This window comes from Pangasianodon hypophthalmus, chromosome 11 (genome assembly GCF_027358585.1).
Source record: "Pangasianodon hypophthalmus isolate fPanHyp1 chromosome 11, fPanHyp1.pri, whole genome shotgun sequence".
NCBI classification, from domain to species: domain Eukaryota; kingdom Metazoa; phylum Chordata; class Actinopteri; order Siluriformes; family Pangasiidae; genus Pangasianodon; species Pangasianodon hypophthalmus.
Window position 1 is genome coordinate 21,795,077 of NC_069720.1, and position 16,283 is coordinate 21,811,359.

Genomic DNA, 16,283 nt, shown 5'->3' on the forward strand with positions numbered 1-16,283 from the left:
GGGAGTGTGCCCTCTGTTGGCGTGGTGGTGAAGTGTCCCAGGTGGATGTGAAAGAAGCACAATGTAAAGCCATAACGGTTCATAAAGTTTCATAAGGGTCTTTCTGGATGCTCTGAATTGTGTTCAATTCAATGGGGGCAATGTAGAAGCCAGATCTAGGGCCAAGAGGGAAAAAAACAATTCTGTATTCATTCACATATCTAAGACAATGCATACAAAGAGTTCTTATTCAGTAGTGATGGGATTCTAACTCTTAGTCAGTCATGCACATCAGTATTACGATATTAATCAGAATATGGTAATATTCTAATTAGTATTGAGTCATGTAAACGCTGCAATCCAATTGCCCAATTCAGATTAAGACAATATTCTGATTCCCCGGATTCCGATTCCCAACCTGGAATATGCATGTTTTAATCGGAAGTTTGTTGCATGTAAACACTTTATTCAGAAAGTCCACTGAAAGGAGATATATGCACATGCTCAGTCTGCAAGGGATTGTGGGTGCTAACAGATGCTTAGCTGTAGTCTGGGTATTTAGGAATGGCAACTCAGGTATACTTACAACTCCGTTCGCTCAACCCAAAATGCACTTTGTGATATGCTGGTTTGAGAAACTGCCAAATAAGCAATAGGTCTAAGATTGAGATGGAGTTCAAACAATGAAGTTGCAAACCTTATACATACATGCACATAAAAAAAAATCAGAGTTAAGAATGAAGAAGGAGAAGAAATTGGAAGGGAGTGTGGAGCGTGCGAGTTAGCAAAGACTTCTTTTGGAATCTTAAGCGGCGCATTGCCAGAAAGGACAAGGATGTGCTACACAAACATAAATTACACAAAAATAAACATAAATAAGTTAATAAAATTAATAAAAGGTACAGTCTGCAACAGAACAAACCCATAAATATCATAATTAATATCTCTACTACTGTAATTGAGGCATTTATTCAACAATGTATTACAAACAGAAAGAAGTATACCACAGGGAAATTTCATGTCAGCGTGGGATTTGAGTGAACTTTGTTTTATCGGTGAGCGTGAGAGGTACATGAGCGGAGCGTTCGCTTGGACCGTGAGTGATTGAGCGGAGCGCACACACACACACACACCACATGCTCCGGTACGCATATAAACATCAAATTCAGAATATGGCTGCAATCCATATATAGGCTTTAAACAGAGTTTGATGTGCATGCAAACGTAGCCATTGTGATATTGGTATTGAAGTCAAAAGGCCTTTTTGCGTTTTTTAACGGACACGTCTCTTTGTAAACCCTCCCTTACTCGATTAATAGGGACGCAGATCGCGTTTGAGTTCAGAGCGGAATTTGTTGACGGTCCCTCAGCAGAAGGGTGGGGTCACTGAAAATCCAGCGCCTGGAGCAAAGCGGAGAGGAAAAAAAAGTGTTTAGCTGCTAGCAGTGTTGCATTTCTTTGCTGAAATACTTCATATAAACCTAGTTTAAAGTTGTCGACTCTCAATACTCGTCCTGGATTAGCTGTCTAGTAGGGGATGCTGGGTGTGTCAGAAATGACGGGCAGGTAAGACCAAGAGCAGTTTACTTATAATTCTGAAGTGAGTTTAAAACAACACTTCTTCATTTCTAGCCAGTGATGCTAGCTGTCTTTCAGTGAGCTTAGAACTAGCCATCGTAGTTTTAGCCATTTTAGCTAGCGGTAATTTGTTTCAACACGTGTGTAAGACCTGAGTGTACAACTTTAAGCGTATTCTCTTTCCTGTAAATAAACATACTGCTGCTTTCTGTGTAGCTATTACATTTTTCACAGACAGCTGTCCAAATAGCGTCCATCTTAGCTAGCTAGTTTACTAAAGACGCGTCCTAAATACTTCCTCCTTGCTGTAGAAGTGCACTAAGCAGGGTGTGGAAGAATAAAGCTTAATGTACGGAATACCACAGCCTGCTTGTGCACTATGTGTGTGTCCACTATGGAAACATTTGTGATTCAGGCAATGAATCATGAATCGGTTCAGGGGAAAATGCCCTTATTTGGACAACTGCTTTCACCTCACACAGTTTACGCCGTGTGTGTGTGTGTGTGTGTGTGTGTGTGTGTGTGTGAAGACACTTTACACCAAAGGGTTTGATATGAAGACTGAGCCAAACAATTGTATCACTTCGAGATACTTATCTTTTTATATAACAGCTGACTTTATTGTTTTAAATTATGACTCCAGACACGCCCACCCCCCACCACACACACACACACACACACACACACACACACACACACACACACACACAAACATTTGAGCATTTGAGCAGGCATAAGGAAGTTTACACACACACACAGATGTTTGAAGATTCTCACAGCCTTTCTGCCATGAAGGGCAGCAACAAGACAAGGCTTGAAACTTTTTTTTTTTTTTAAAGCAATATTACCTAGAGTACAATTTGTGTCATCTCACATTCCTGAGTAATGTATTCCTTATTTTTTATTTGAGACACCGACATGCTCAGGAAGTCCAAAGCCGGAGAGAAGGAGAGAACTTCACCATATTAGGGAACGTACATCTCCGAGTGTCCTTATCCCCAGCCACATCTCGCTGTATTACCATGAGGCCAAACATCCTAATGCAGGCCTGTTCACTGCTCCTATTTATACTGTCATTGGGTAGAAATATCTGTTCAGGGAATCACCAAGTCACTTGAGAAGCAGTCTGAGTAGTTACGACTGTCATCACAGGCACGTCTGGCCTGGAGATCTGCTGTAATTATTCTGTAATTTTTTTGGACTAATATTGGCTCAACTTTGATAAGAACCACAGTCATGTCGTGTGTGCACACTCATCTGAAAGTGTCGCATAACCTATGCTGAACCACCGTCAAGGCTGTTGTTTCTTTTAAGGCCGGGCAATATGACAAAAATATCACATCACTGTACTTTCTGTGTAATACGCACTATGTGGTATAATTATGTAGCTTTGCTAACCAACTGCAAGCAAAACAGTAGTGTGACTCTGCATGGAAACCTTACCTGTTTGATGGAACAAAGTTTGATGATACTTTTATTTATTGTTAAATTTTAATATTATACACATTTTACAATTTTAAAGATTACAAACAAACTTCTAACATCAAACCATGAAAATCATTAAATATATTGTGATGCCTCCGAAAAGTAATAGAAGCACTAGATTCTTTCAGAACTTTCCTGCTTGTGTACCAATTGGTAGAATTTAAATACTAGCAAGACTTTGTGGTAGTTTTTGTTTGTTTATACACCATTGACAACCAACAAACCCTGCGTATATCCCACAATGCACTGCAAACGTAACCCCTTGCTGTGCTGCAAATGATGATTTATGTACAGTTCTCTCTCAGTGACTTCTAATTGGATAAATAGTTAATAGCTAGTCAGCCAGTGACTAGGATTCATTGTTCAAAGAAAAGTTACTTAAGGGGTCATTTGATGATTGAATGTTCTAGTTTTCTAAAAGTGTTTTACTTTGAAACTGGTATGAAATGGAAACCCTGTGTTTTGGGATTTTCATAGAACATCCGGTTTTCCCCATAGGGATACATTTAAAAAACCTTTTAGGTTCCCAAATGGAGCCTGTTGTCACGACTCTTCAGTGTAATGCAGTATCTGTGTGCACTGTCTTCAACATCATCATTTAAATTTTTATGGCAAAGTTAATTGTTTGATCAATTTATTATTGGAAATTAATTTTAACAGTAGAGCCAGGGGTATGACTTTCAGTTGAATCTCCCACACAATTTGTGCAAAATTAACATTTATTCATTTTATTGTTTTTTATTATTTCATTTTTCTAATACTGCAGCACTCAGCATTACAGAGCATACAGTTGTATGCAAAAGTTAGGGCACCTCTATCCAAATTACATATTTTATTGCTTTTTGAAGTGAAAGGAAATAAACACAAATACTGTAGCAAACTATTAAAAAAATATTTGCAAATGTTATGCATAGTTACTTGGGACACCCTTTCAGTTGTAAAGACTCAGAATTTAATAACTCTTTAGGCCATAATTGGCTCATTAGGACTCGTTAGGCAGGTCAAGAATTATAATTAGGAATGTCAGTTCCAGATAGTAATAAATTCTCTGATTCTTCAAACCTTATGCTGACACTCAACAACATGGGCACCTCTAAGTGAATGAGAATCTGAAAATGAAGGTAATTGATGCCTACAAAACAGAGGAAGGCTATGAAAAGACACTTCCTGCGGACAGTTTCCACTGTCCAGAAGGGCATTAAGAAACGGCACTTCGGAGTAACTGTGGAAGTCAAGGCCAGATCTGAAGGTCCAGGAAAACTTTCAGATAGAACTGCTCATATGCTGGCAAGAAAGGCAAAGCAAAACCCCCATGTGATACTAAGAACCTGGAGGGAGTTTTAGCTGACACAGGAGTGGTGGTACACCATTGTAGTTTGCAGTATTGCTTGAACAAGCATGAACTGCATGGAAGAGTCATCAGAAGGAAACCTTACATGCAATCTCATCACAAAAGTGAACGTCTGATGTCAACATCTAGATAAGATAAGCCAGAGGCATTTTTGAAACAAGTGCTGTGGACTGCTGAAATAGAAATGGAACTCTTTGGTCACAGTCAGCAAAGATATGTTTGGTGGGGGGGAAAAAAGGGCAGCATTAGATGAAAAGAACACCTTGCCAACTGTTAAGCTTAGTGGTGGATCTGTTATGTACTTTGAGGTTTTGTGGCAGTCTGTGGCACAGGAAGCATTGCACAGGTAGATGGAAGAATGGATTTCAGTAAATATCAGCAAATCCTAGAAGCAAGAATGCGACACAGCAAGTCAAGAAACCGAAGCTGAAAAGAGATGGCAGAACAATGATCCAAAACATACCTGTCAACAAATGCAAGCTGAAGCTTTTGGAATGGCCCTCACGGTCCCTTGATTTGAACATCATTGAAAATATGTTGGTAGATCTTAAACTTGCTGAGATGGCCCAAGTCCAAACTTTTGCACATGCCACAGTTGCTGTTTGATTATTTTTTTTCTATGTTTTTTAAGTTCAACAAATATAAAGTAACTGCATTAATATTTGCAGATTTTTTTTAAAAACTGGTTTTCTACACATCATTTCACTTCAAACATTAACAAAATATGTCATTTGGCCAGGGGTGCCCAAACTTTTGCATACAGAAGCACTTTCTTTTACCCACCCAGTGCACAGTGATGTGTTTACATTAGTGTAGATGTGCTACTCAGGGAAATGCTGAACATCTCCTTCATATTGCACACAGTCGTGCTTAATCAAGCTGTTTACAGAAGCTAATCTCAAAGAGATGTTTGTCTGTTGAATCAGCTAGAGAATTCTGAAATAAACAGGTATACTGATTTGCTTCAGCATTCTTATGGGATGTGTTAGCATATAGGCCTGCATAAGAAATAATAAGGGTACCTCTGCAGTAAGTAATTAAAGGAGAAATATTCAGCTATTGAATATTTATCTGTTTGTGTATTACGCATAATTTGTGCAGATAATACAAAAGCTTTTAAGCTTGCATTTTGGGTTATAATGAGAGACTTAAGCAACCCCAAAACACAGGAATTATGGGATGCTCCTTATAGAAATTTAAACAGTACTGTACCTAGAGGTCTTTCACGGGTCTTATGGTGGTATAGTCCAGAAATCATCGTCAGAGTATTTTATTTATTGCCATTTAAAATTATCTTTTCTACATCACTATTTACATTTCAGTCTCTATTGAAACTCTGTGAAACATCCAGTAGGGTGATTTCTGATTGGCATTTGCTGGATCTCAAATAGATTTGATAAAGAACAGAGATAAACTAATTCAGGAATGAGTAAAATAATTAACGGTTGTTCTTACGCCAACAGCAATATGGCCAATGCCCTGGCAAATGCCGCATGTGAGCGTTGTAAAAGCGGCTTTGCCCCGGCGGAGAAGATCGTCAACAGTAATGGCGAGTTGTACCATGAGCAGTGCTTCGTCTGTGCCCAGTGCTTTCAGCAGTTTCCAGAGGGACTCTTCTACGAGGTACAGCATGGCTCTTATAATTAAATGGACCTCCCAAAGTTGTGCTTTGCTTCCTGTAATAATGTCATGCTGTACAGCATGTTTCTTACCTAGAGAATCCTGTGTACGTATATTCCTCTTGTTCTATATTAAACATAACAAAAAAAATCCTTAACTGGATCTGAAGCTTCGTCAAGATGTTCATCATTTTTTTTTTTTTTTTTACCAGGATCCAATTTTCAGATTGTCACAGTTTTCATTTCTTTCTCTGTCCCTGTAGTTTGAAGGCAGGAAGTACTGCGAGCATGATTTCCAAATGTTGTTTGCTCCTTGCTGTCACCAGTGTGGTAAGATTATGCATTGTCAGTCACTCAAATATTCCTGTAAACTCTTAAGACTATTGCTCTATAAACTAACAGCATGGAAGTTTTATATAATTATTTGGGGTGTTAAATATTTTGCAGCATACTGTATGTTCCTGAGAGAAATTGCTGCAAAAATGATTTGTTTAAAGGAAAAGTGGCTTATCATTTTTGCCAATTTTCCTAAAGGATGCCAATAATTCTGGAGCTTTTCTAAGTTTTTACCTTTATTGTGTTAAGTTGCACTGATGTTCCTTAATTACACACACAACATTAAGATATTAAAATGGCATTATCGTCTATAAAGCAAAAGCTTGCATTTCCTTTGCACAGTGTGATGTTAATATTAATAACTCGTATACCCATCTGCCCATTGTTTGTCTTTATGACTGCCTCTAGCCTCTTGCTCTTAACACGCAGCTGTAATATTTCTGCTAAACTTCTATTTTGTGAAATAGAGTTGTTTTTTTCTTCACTGGTTGTTGGAAAAAAGCCTGGTGGCCACTACAGTTCTACTACTAAACTTCTCCACCACGCAACTACGAATGGAAAAACTCGCTTGGACTCATAATCTGCATATCCTGTGTACCCTGTGCACATAAAATGTATTGACACAGAACCACGTTTAATTACAGTTGGTCAGACTAAAGATATCCAAACGTTTTCCATAAGACGTAAGTAGTATTGCCTTTATTTGTAACAGTATCGTGAGCAGATGTGTGTGTGCAGTTGGAAACAAGGCACATTTCCTTAGAAAGGATTAATATATATATATATATATATATATATATATATATATCTATATATATCACTATTTCTGTGCAGGCATTCCAGGACTTTAGGCTGATTTTCTGTTTTTTTATTTAACACAAGTAAGCTGACCACAAATGGATGTGATTAAGAAGGCTGTGTTTGTCACAAATAGATTACAGCACAGTGAAATTCTTTTCTTTGCATGTCTCAGCTTGTTAGGAAGTTGGAGTCAGAGTGCAGGGTCAGTCATGTTACAGCACCCCAGGAGCAGAGAGGGTTAAGGGCCCAACAGTGGCAGCTTGGTGGTGCTAGGGCTGGAACCCCCGACCTTCTGATCAGTAACCCAGAGCCTTAACTGTTGAACATATTGGTTCTAACACTTCCACAGTAGGGCCTTTCACACCACGGGAACCTTTTCGTAGTACCTGAACTAATTGTGGAACTACCCACTTTTTGGCATTTTCGCACCTCCGGAACTGGGTGTGATTTTAGTACCGGACTGCCTTTTTCAAGAACCAAATTAGCTCCTACTCGGGAGCAGGGTCTAACCAGCACAACTGGTACTATCTGTGACGTAAGTAGACGTTGATTGGCCAAACGCGTATGAAAACGCCCTGACCTGCCATGATTTAAAACGCAGTGTACTGTAGTGTCGACTTATTTCGCAAGTATGGAGAACAGTGATAGATGGACACGAGACACAACAAAAACACAGCTCCGATCACAGCGTCCTCCATCCTCCGGTTGTTTACGTTGTTGTTCTTTGTTTCCGTTGTTGAACGCCGTGCACAAATGACGTCGCTGTCGACCGGCTTACGTCACTTCCTAGTGCCCACTGTCGGTGCAAATGCAACCCTTTAAACGGTACTGGGAAATAGTTAGCGCAAAATCGCCCAGTACTTTAGTACTGTACATTTAGTTCTGGAACTAAAGCGGTGCGAAAGGCCCTATTGCTATCCCAGTACATGCCTATTCCTCTTCACGCAACTGTTATAACTTTGCCAAATGGCAGACACTGCCTTCTTCAAACTGTGTCCGAAGACAGAGAGCGTTATGGCAAAACATTTCATTTTCATCGTCTTGAAATTTGATTTTTCTTCTAGAAAAATTGGATTTACTTTTTTAATTTAAAAAAACTTTTGGAAATGCAAGCTTTTTTTCCCTTGACTGTAAAATTACACACCAGAGTTAGTGTGATGTATTGTATGTATGTACACACAGTATTGTCGTAGCTTATAGTAAATCCTCCTTCGTCTGTAGGTGAGTTCATCATTGGCCGTGTGATTAAAGCGATGAACAACAGCTGGCACCCTGACTGCTTCTGCTGCGACATTTGTCAGGCAGTGTTAGCTGATGTTGGATTTGTCAAGAATGCTGGCCGGTAAGCCTGTTAATTCTAGTGGCGCTTCTTTGGATGATATTGATAATACCTTTTGGTTATTGCACTAAATATACAAATTTCTTAAGAGCTGCTTCTCAGCTGAATGGATTCTTAATCAACAAAATATGTGGCACGTTTGTGTGTTTTACAGTCATCTGTGTCGTCCATGTCATAATCGGGAGAAGGCTCGTGGTCTTGGGAAGTACATTTGTCAGAAGTGCCATGCCATCATTGATGAGCAGCCTCTCATCTTCAAGAATGACCCCTACCATCCGGATCACTTCAACTGCAGCAACTGCGGGTTAGTGGGACATTCTGGAAATTAACCGCTCTCTCCAGTGCTAACAAGTCTGTTGTGGCACACTTTGTCCCCAGTCCCCAATTAGCTAGAATTTTGGTATGGTTTATATGAATTGTCATATGTATATAAGTGGTTTTGATGGAAGCTGTGATACTTTGCAGTAAGGAGTTGACTGCTGACGCTCGGGAGCTGAAAGGAGAGCTCTACTGTCTCCCATGCCATGATAAAATGGGAGTGCCGATTTGTGGAGCCTGCAGAAGGCCTATCGAAGGCCGTGTGGTAAATGCCATGGGCAAGCAGTGGCATGTTGAGGTAGGTGTGAGTGTGTGAGAGAGAGCAAGTCTGGTTTGCAAAATGTATTTGAAACGTTCTCATCCATGATGCTTATTTATATTCGGGTCATGTCTAGCACATGACGAAATGAATATTATGAACTTGCGGTAGGTGTTGGAGCAGACGTATCATTTTTATACTTTTATACTTGAACAGATCTTCATGGTACACAATATACTTCACAATATTTAGTAAGTGTAAAGCACCAAGAAAACATTGGATCTGATTTATTAAAAGCTATAATTACAAAAATAAGATTTAACAATGGAAAGGTAGAATATGAAGCAATTTTTACGAAAACAGATTTTAACATCAACAGTGTAACCAGATTTTTTCTTCCTATAACATACTTCAACACCTTTTCTTTAAGAAAACTTATAGATTTCACAAAAATAATGTATAAATATTTCATTTACATTCTAATTTCACCTTGGCTTTCTGCAAAATTCACATTAGCTAAATACAAGACTAGTTTTACAAAACTGGTCAATCGGCCTAACGTGCTAGGTTGCTAGCTAAGTGTGTTTTTCTCATCCAGTGAATGTGATGCATTGATCAAGATTCAGACTGTAAACAGTATAAATGCTAACTGTCAAATTATGTTATGCGCATGCACTACTACTTACTCTGTAGAGAAGGTGGCAGACAAAGTTGTAATGTTTTAATGCTGATCATAAAAGGCAAAATTTAGCCAACTGGTTCTTGTTAGTGTATGCTGAAGTTGCTTTAATTGCCCGTGCCTGTGTGTTTTTGCAGCATTTTGTGTGTGCTAAGTGTGAGAAACCCTTCCTGGGTCATCGCCATTATGAAAGAAAAGGGCTGGCATACTGCGAGACTCACTACAACCAGGTAACATACTGCTGTTTGGACTGAATAACAGTTTCATTCAATATTTGCTGAGGTTACGATCCACGTCTCTCTCAAATTGAAAGAAAATCCCATTACGTTGTCTAGTATAGGCTTTAATGTAATTTGTAGCGGGCTGAATCTTGACCCAGCTAACTTGCCACTAGTAGTTTAAAAAAAAAAAAAGAAAAAAAACGGCAGAACCTATGTGTAGGCAGTGATGAATATTCTTTTTGGGGTTGCTTCTGACCCTGGATCATGCATGTGATCGCATACTAGATGTAGCAGTTTTGATTTTTCTAGCTTATGATATTCATTCTTCACATGTTGACATACTTCTGTGTGGATAATCAACATTATGCTGAACTTGGTTATTATCTGATTGTGCTTGTTCTGTACAGCTTTTTGGTGATGTCTGCTACCACTGCAACCGAGTGATCGAAGGAGATGGTAATTACTGAGCTCTTGCATTTAATCTTCTAATAGTATACTTGTAATGTAATGTTGTCAGGAAGCCCTTGTGGTGACTGTAATTAAACTAGAATGCTGCCATGCAAGCACAGGATCAGCGTTCATGCAGTATTCATGCAGTCGTTAGAGCTGATAAACTGATGCAGTTCGTTTTGCTGATTAGATGCTTCATTATCCTGTTGATTTTTTTTTTTTTGCCCCCTATGTTTAAATCCTCTAACAGGTTTTAAAGTGTGTGTGTTAGTCAAAAATTGTGTGTAGTTTCACCCTCGTTGTGGCCGAGTCAGTTTTACGTGGCAATATTTTTGACAATTGCTAATGTAATCGTGGGTTTTTGTTGCAGTTGTGTCGGCTCTGAACAAAGCCTGGTGTGTCAACTGCTTCTCCTGTTCTACCTGCAACACCAAGCTCACGCTGAAGTAAGTCTAGTGCAGACACCTCTCTCTCGCTCTCTCTCTCTCTCGCTCTCGCTCTCGCTCTCTTTTCTCACGTTCTCCAGTGCTTCATGTCGAACTATGGCTACACTTATACTCGCAGTACTTGTGTGCAGCATCCCTCTGAGTGTTCTCCATTTTTGGCAAGTGTATATCTGTTCCTAATCTGCTTGTCTTCTCTTGGTGTTACCAATACTTGTACACCTCATCTCTTTTCTTTCTCCTTTTCTAAAAACATTTCTTGTATTTCTTTCCTATCTCTGTTCTTTGTTGCCTTTCTATTGCTCTGTTGCTGGACCTCTACACTGTCCTCGTAGGGACAAATTTGTAGAGGTTGACCTGAAGCCGGTGTGTAAGCACTGCTACGACCGGCTGCCCGAGGAGCTGAAACGGCGCCTTGCTAAACGCGAACGTGATGCTCGTGAGAAGAAGAAGAAGACGGTTGCTGTCTGTCTGTAACTCCTGTCTCCTCTTTTTCTCCACGCTCATCCATCTTTACTCTTTCCTTTTTTTGGGGTCAGTGTCTTCATCCATTTCCCCTGGCCCATGTCTTTTTTTTTTTTTCTCTGCATGTTTTTCCATGTGCGTTTCTTTGTGTTGTGGTTGTACATGGCGTAACATCCTGGTTTTACAAATTTCACATAGTCATTATTTAGCAATTTCATTCAGTTTTGTTGATTTTGACCCCAAATTCACACCAGACACTTTGCGTTCAACACACTTGCATCATGGCAGTTAACTTCATTTGATCAAGAAAACTATTCCCAAATGAACAACTGTGTCAGTTAAATGTTTGGGAAGGGACCAGACAAAGTTTGGCCATTTGCAATTATAACACATCTCAGTAAAAAAAAGTGAAATGAGACAGGAGGGCAGTGCATAAATTTCCTATTCATCTTTTTTTTCTGGTTATCAATGAGTATCACTATCGTACACACACGCTTTTCTATGAAACTACAAATTGATATTTTTTGAAGACTTTGATTTTAAATAAAGTTCACAGCATATAGAAAATGGGATTGAGTTTTAATGGATTTCTGCGGAGTTTGCACTTAACTGCTGTGTGAGTCGGGGAAATAAGCAAAGTATAAAACAGGTAGCGTGACACACAGGCTCATGCTTTATGTACCTCTAACACGCCTCTGGTAACAGATGGTGTTGATTGAATCGTGTATTAAAATGGAAGCGCTAACTCCTTCATGTGATGTGTCAAAAAAAAAAAAAAAAAAAGGATACAGAACGTGTCTGGTGTGAATTACCTTGACATAGACGAGTACCGCAGAAATCAAGCAACTTGTGAAGTAGGTTAATTCAGTGCCTTGCGTAAGTATTCACACACCTTACCCCCTTTATTTGGAATTTTCTTTTTCCATTAGATTTACACAATAATGTCTAACATTTGAAAGTATTTTTTATTGTTAATTCAACAAAAACAAATACATTTGTTGGTCACATAAGTATTTACCTTCCTGGGTCGATAGTGGTTTTTGTGTGTCTATCAGCTTTCCATATCTGGATCCTGATATTTTTACCTGTTCATAATGGAAAAATTGGGTAAGCTCTGTCAGATTGCATAGAGACCATTGCTGAATACCAAATTTCCAAGTCTTGCCACAAATTCTGAATTGGGTTGAGGTCTGGGCTTTGGCTCGGCCATCCTAACACATTCAGGTTCTTGGTTTTGAACAACTCAAGTGTAGCTTTAGCAGTATGATTTTACAGGATGTTGTCCTGTAAGGTGAAGCTGCACTCCTGTATCAAGTTTCTTGCAGGCAGGTCTAAGTTTTCGTTTAGGATTACCCAGTATTTGGCTCCAGCCATCATACTCTCATCCCTGACCAGTTACTGCTGATGAAAAGCTTCCCCATAATGTGATGCTTCCACCACCATGCTTCACTGTGGATTGGTATTCTCAAGGTTTCTGCTAAGTGTTGTGCCTTGTGCCAAGGCCAAAAAGTAAAGTTTTGGTCTCCTCAGACCAGGCAACTTTTTTTTTTTTTTCCCTGTTTGCTGAGTCTCCAGTATACATTTGACAAATCCCAAACAGAATTTCATATGACTTTTTAAAAAATCTGCTTTCTTCTCACCACTATTCCAATAAGCTCAACTTTATGAAGTGCCCAGGTTATGGTTGTCCTGTGAGTAGCTCCTTAAATCTGAGCTGTGAATCTCTCCAGCTCATTCAGAGCTTCATGATGGTGATGGTGGTGATCATGAAGATTTTTGTTTAGGTTTTTTTTTTTTTTTTTTTTACAAACAGATGTATCGTGTGACAGTTGAATTCCAATGGAGGTGAATACTTATGCAGTCGTGTATTGTTCAGATACGTCAATATTATCCATTTCTCATTGTAATGATACAAAAGTTTTGGGAGGGAATACTTGCACAAGGCACTATACATATATTTTAGTAGTGTGCTTTTATTTATATGATCCTAAACAAGCAAGTGTCAGAGCCGACATGCCGCTTTTTTGTTTACAGGAACAAGTTTGTGGAGTTTGACATGAAGCCCGTGTGTAAGAAGTGCTATGAGAAGTTTCCCCTGGAGCTGAAGAAGAGGCTGAAGAAGCTGGCTGAAACTGTGGCCCGCAAGTAGACTTCGACACCCACAGGGGGCGCCCGAGACCCAGTGAACTTTCCTGTGCTTGATGGAATGGAGACCATGCATTTCTATAGCCTTAATATCCTCTTGCATTGCTACTCAGTGGTGTTAGTTGTATTAGTTCAGTATTCAGTATTACTCTTGTATTTGAGGAAAGCCCAGTGAATGAGGCAAATATTTTTCACTTATTGCTCCATACTTCTAATCAGAGTGCCTCTTCATTTATTATAATTCAGGAACCAAAAGGCTTTATGTTTGGTAGAAATGTATATAAAACTTTTATTCAGTATATGCAATAAGAAGCTTCACAATAATCAGTGTGTGTGATGTAATGTGCAGTTTACACACTAGAATGCCTTGATGGATTGAATTGCCCTTCTAACATGATACACTGCTTTTACTGTATAGCCAAAGTTGTTTGCCTTTATGTAATCCTATTTTATAATGGTATATTCTGTGAGAAACGGGTAAAGAAAGAATGAAAAAAAAACAAAACAAAACAAAAACCTGTTTACATGTCTCACTTTAACTGAAATATATATTCTAAATATAAGTTCTAAATCAAACTCCTACCATGATATCACCTTTTTATGTATGTGCTAATATTACAGGCTTATTATTATTATTACATGATTGTATTAAAATACAGTAGGTTGGTGTTAAGGTTGTGCTTTTGGAAAAGTCCTGGCAGATTTGAAGCTGTAAAATCTTAAATATGCCAAATGTTTTAACTGATCAAAGGGTCCAGACTAATAAGGACTTTAAAAAGTTCTCTAAAAATTGTACGTACTCCTGATGCTTTTCAGCGTTATCATATGTGAATCATGGCCGAGTGTTAGGAAAGTATTAGCTTCTGCATTTGAGGAATGACGAGTTACAGTGTGTGCAGCTGAATGTATCGAATTGCTACACATCATTTTTTTTATAACTTCCCTGAAAAAAAAACCAAACACACACATAGTTCATGTACCAGGATTTAATTTAAGTGTGTTTAGTGTCCCACGAGCAAGTGTGTGATTTTTTTTTTTATTTTTATTTTTTACAGCAAAATGTGATATGTTTTCTACATCTTGGGCCAAAAATCTGACATGTTGAAAGGACCAGCAGTGTTTTTAGTTATTTCCCCCTTTTTTTCAAACTGTATATTGTAGATGATGTTCTGGGTATTTTTTTTTTTTGTCCACTTCATTTGATTTCCATTTAAGATTTCCACCAGTGACTTTACACAGAATAAAAGCAAACATAAGTAATTACAGCTGAGCATTATATGCAACTATTCATCTTATTTATGCTATACCATTTCACTGTATCTCTAATATGCTGATTAATGCTTTAAACATATGCAAATAAAATATGCACTCGTGATTAATGTTTCGGTGCAGGTGTCATTCTGAAGATCACCACTTGATGGCAATAATGATTTGTAATAATGTTAGTGTATTAATCCATGGTTGTGTTTTTTTTAAAGACATTGTGCGAGACAGAAAGACAAAGCTAGAGACTATCTTTCATCCTTTCTTTGCCCCGTTCTGGCCTCGACTAGAATTCTCATTTATGTTTGTAAACCATGAATCAATGGTTTGAGCCTAGGGAAATTTAAATCACAATATTACTACTAGGGCTAATCAGTCAGTGTAAATCAATTAGTGATCTGTGTTTTGTGCCATTCTCTTAAGCTTTGGTTTCAAGGCCCAAAGCTAAACAGCGAATCAAAGTTCCATTATTGCAATGGAGCAAAGAACAAAAAAAATTAGGATAAAAAAAAGAAAAGATGTCTAGATGTCTTCTTTCATTTATTGCAACGGCAGAAATTTGTATTCACTTGATCTAATCTCTGTTCTATTAAGAACTGCATTAGTTCCCCCCATTAACGTTCTCCTCTGTGGAATCTGAGACGTAGGGAGCAAAATATGGAGCAATGAAACAAGAAGGCTCCAGAGAAAAGAGACGGTGCTAGTGGTTCTGCATCTTCTTTTTTAAACGATCCTTTATAAAAGAAAGGCTAATAACCTGCTTTTATTAAATAAACAGAAAGCAGCCAGTGAGTAACATTTTCACAGCTGATATTAACGTAGCTAATATAATGAATGTAACCTAGACAGCACCATTTGTTCACATCACTGTGTTAGAAATCACTCCTAATGACACCATTAGCAGGATCGGCCACATGTTGTACCTTAGGCTTGTTTATTTTTTTAGTTTAAAGGTGTCCTGATGGGCCCACCAGGTCTTCCCCAGCCCGTTCAATAATGCCCTGTAAATTAGGCATAATGGAAAAGGAATGTTAACAGGTCTGTGCCTCTAAAGCTCTACTGCCAGGCTCAATAATTCATGCCATGTAAGAATAACCATCCTTGCCTGACTTTGTTATTCAAAGGTAAAAAAACAAATTGATTGACTGCATTAGATATTCAGTCCTTTGAACATGTCGGGTTTAATGATGTGTGCGTGTGTGTGTGTGAGTGTGTGTAAAGGAAGGAGGTCTGGAACGAGTGAGGTTCAGGACAGTGGGGACTAACAGCGAGTGACTGAAAATCTATCATGGTGGCGCGATGCATGGAGAACGTCGATATATGTCGCACAAAAAACCCTCTGCTGCTGGATAAAGAAAATTGACAAGTGCAGAGCTGGAGGTGGAGTAAGGTGGCATGCAAGTCACACAAGTGCCGAGTGCTTATCAGGTTTCTGAGCTTGGATCGTCTGTATAGATGGACATGCTTGGAGGGGAAAATTACTGAAGCCCACACATTTAGCGTAATGATGTTTATATTGATCTGCGGTCTAATGACAACACTTCTAATGTCA

At 38.7% G+C, this 16,283-nt stretch overlaps 1 protein-coding gene across 3 annotated transcripts; it reads left to right on the top strand.

Annotated features, from left to right (window-relative positions):
- The first annotated feature begins 1,331 nt into the window (after positions 1–1,331).
- lims1 (LIM and senescent cell antigen-like domains 1) lies at positions 1,332–14,843 on the top strand. 3 transcript variants are annotated; one of them, XR_008302770.1, is made up of 11 exons: positions 1,332–1,545; positions 5,857–6,016; positions 6,276–6,342; positions 8,371–8,491; positions 8,643–8,792; positions 8,954–9,104; positions 9,882–9,974; positions 10,373–10,421; positions 10,786–10,861; positions 11,194–11,392; positions 13,358–14,843. XR_008302770.1 is itself a non-coding variant. In XM_026921496.3 (11 exons), coding segments are annotated over exons 1-11 (1,032 nt in total). In that variant the 5' UTR covers positions 1,333–1,516; the 3' UTR covers positions 13,360–14,843. The 3 variants fall into 3 exon arrangements, 2 of the variants coding, with proteins under 2 accessions (XP_026777297.1, XP_026777305.1); XM_026921496.3 differs by having other exon boundaries at positions 1,333–1,545; positions 11,194–11,327; XM_026921504.3 differs by lacking the exon at positions 11,194–11,392 and having other exon boundaries at positions 1,336–1,545.
- The last annotated feature ends 1,440 nt before the right edge of the window (positions 14,844–16,283 follow it).

Excerpts from the sequence above, each read along its gene's own strand:
- lims1 (XM_026921496.3), top strand. The coding sequence starts at position 1,517 with ATGCTGGGTGTGTCAGAAATGACGGGCAG. Across the intron at positions 8,793-8,953 it reads TTCAACTGCAGCAACTGCGG|TAAGGAGTTGACTGCTGACG; the intron begins GTTAGTGGGACA and ends GATACTTTGCAG. Across the intron at positions 10,862-11,193 it reads AACACCAAGCTCACGCTGAA|GGACAAATTTGTAGAGGTTG; the intron begins GTAAGTCTAGTG and ends CTGTCCTCGTAG.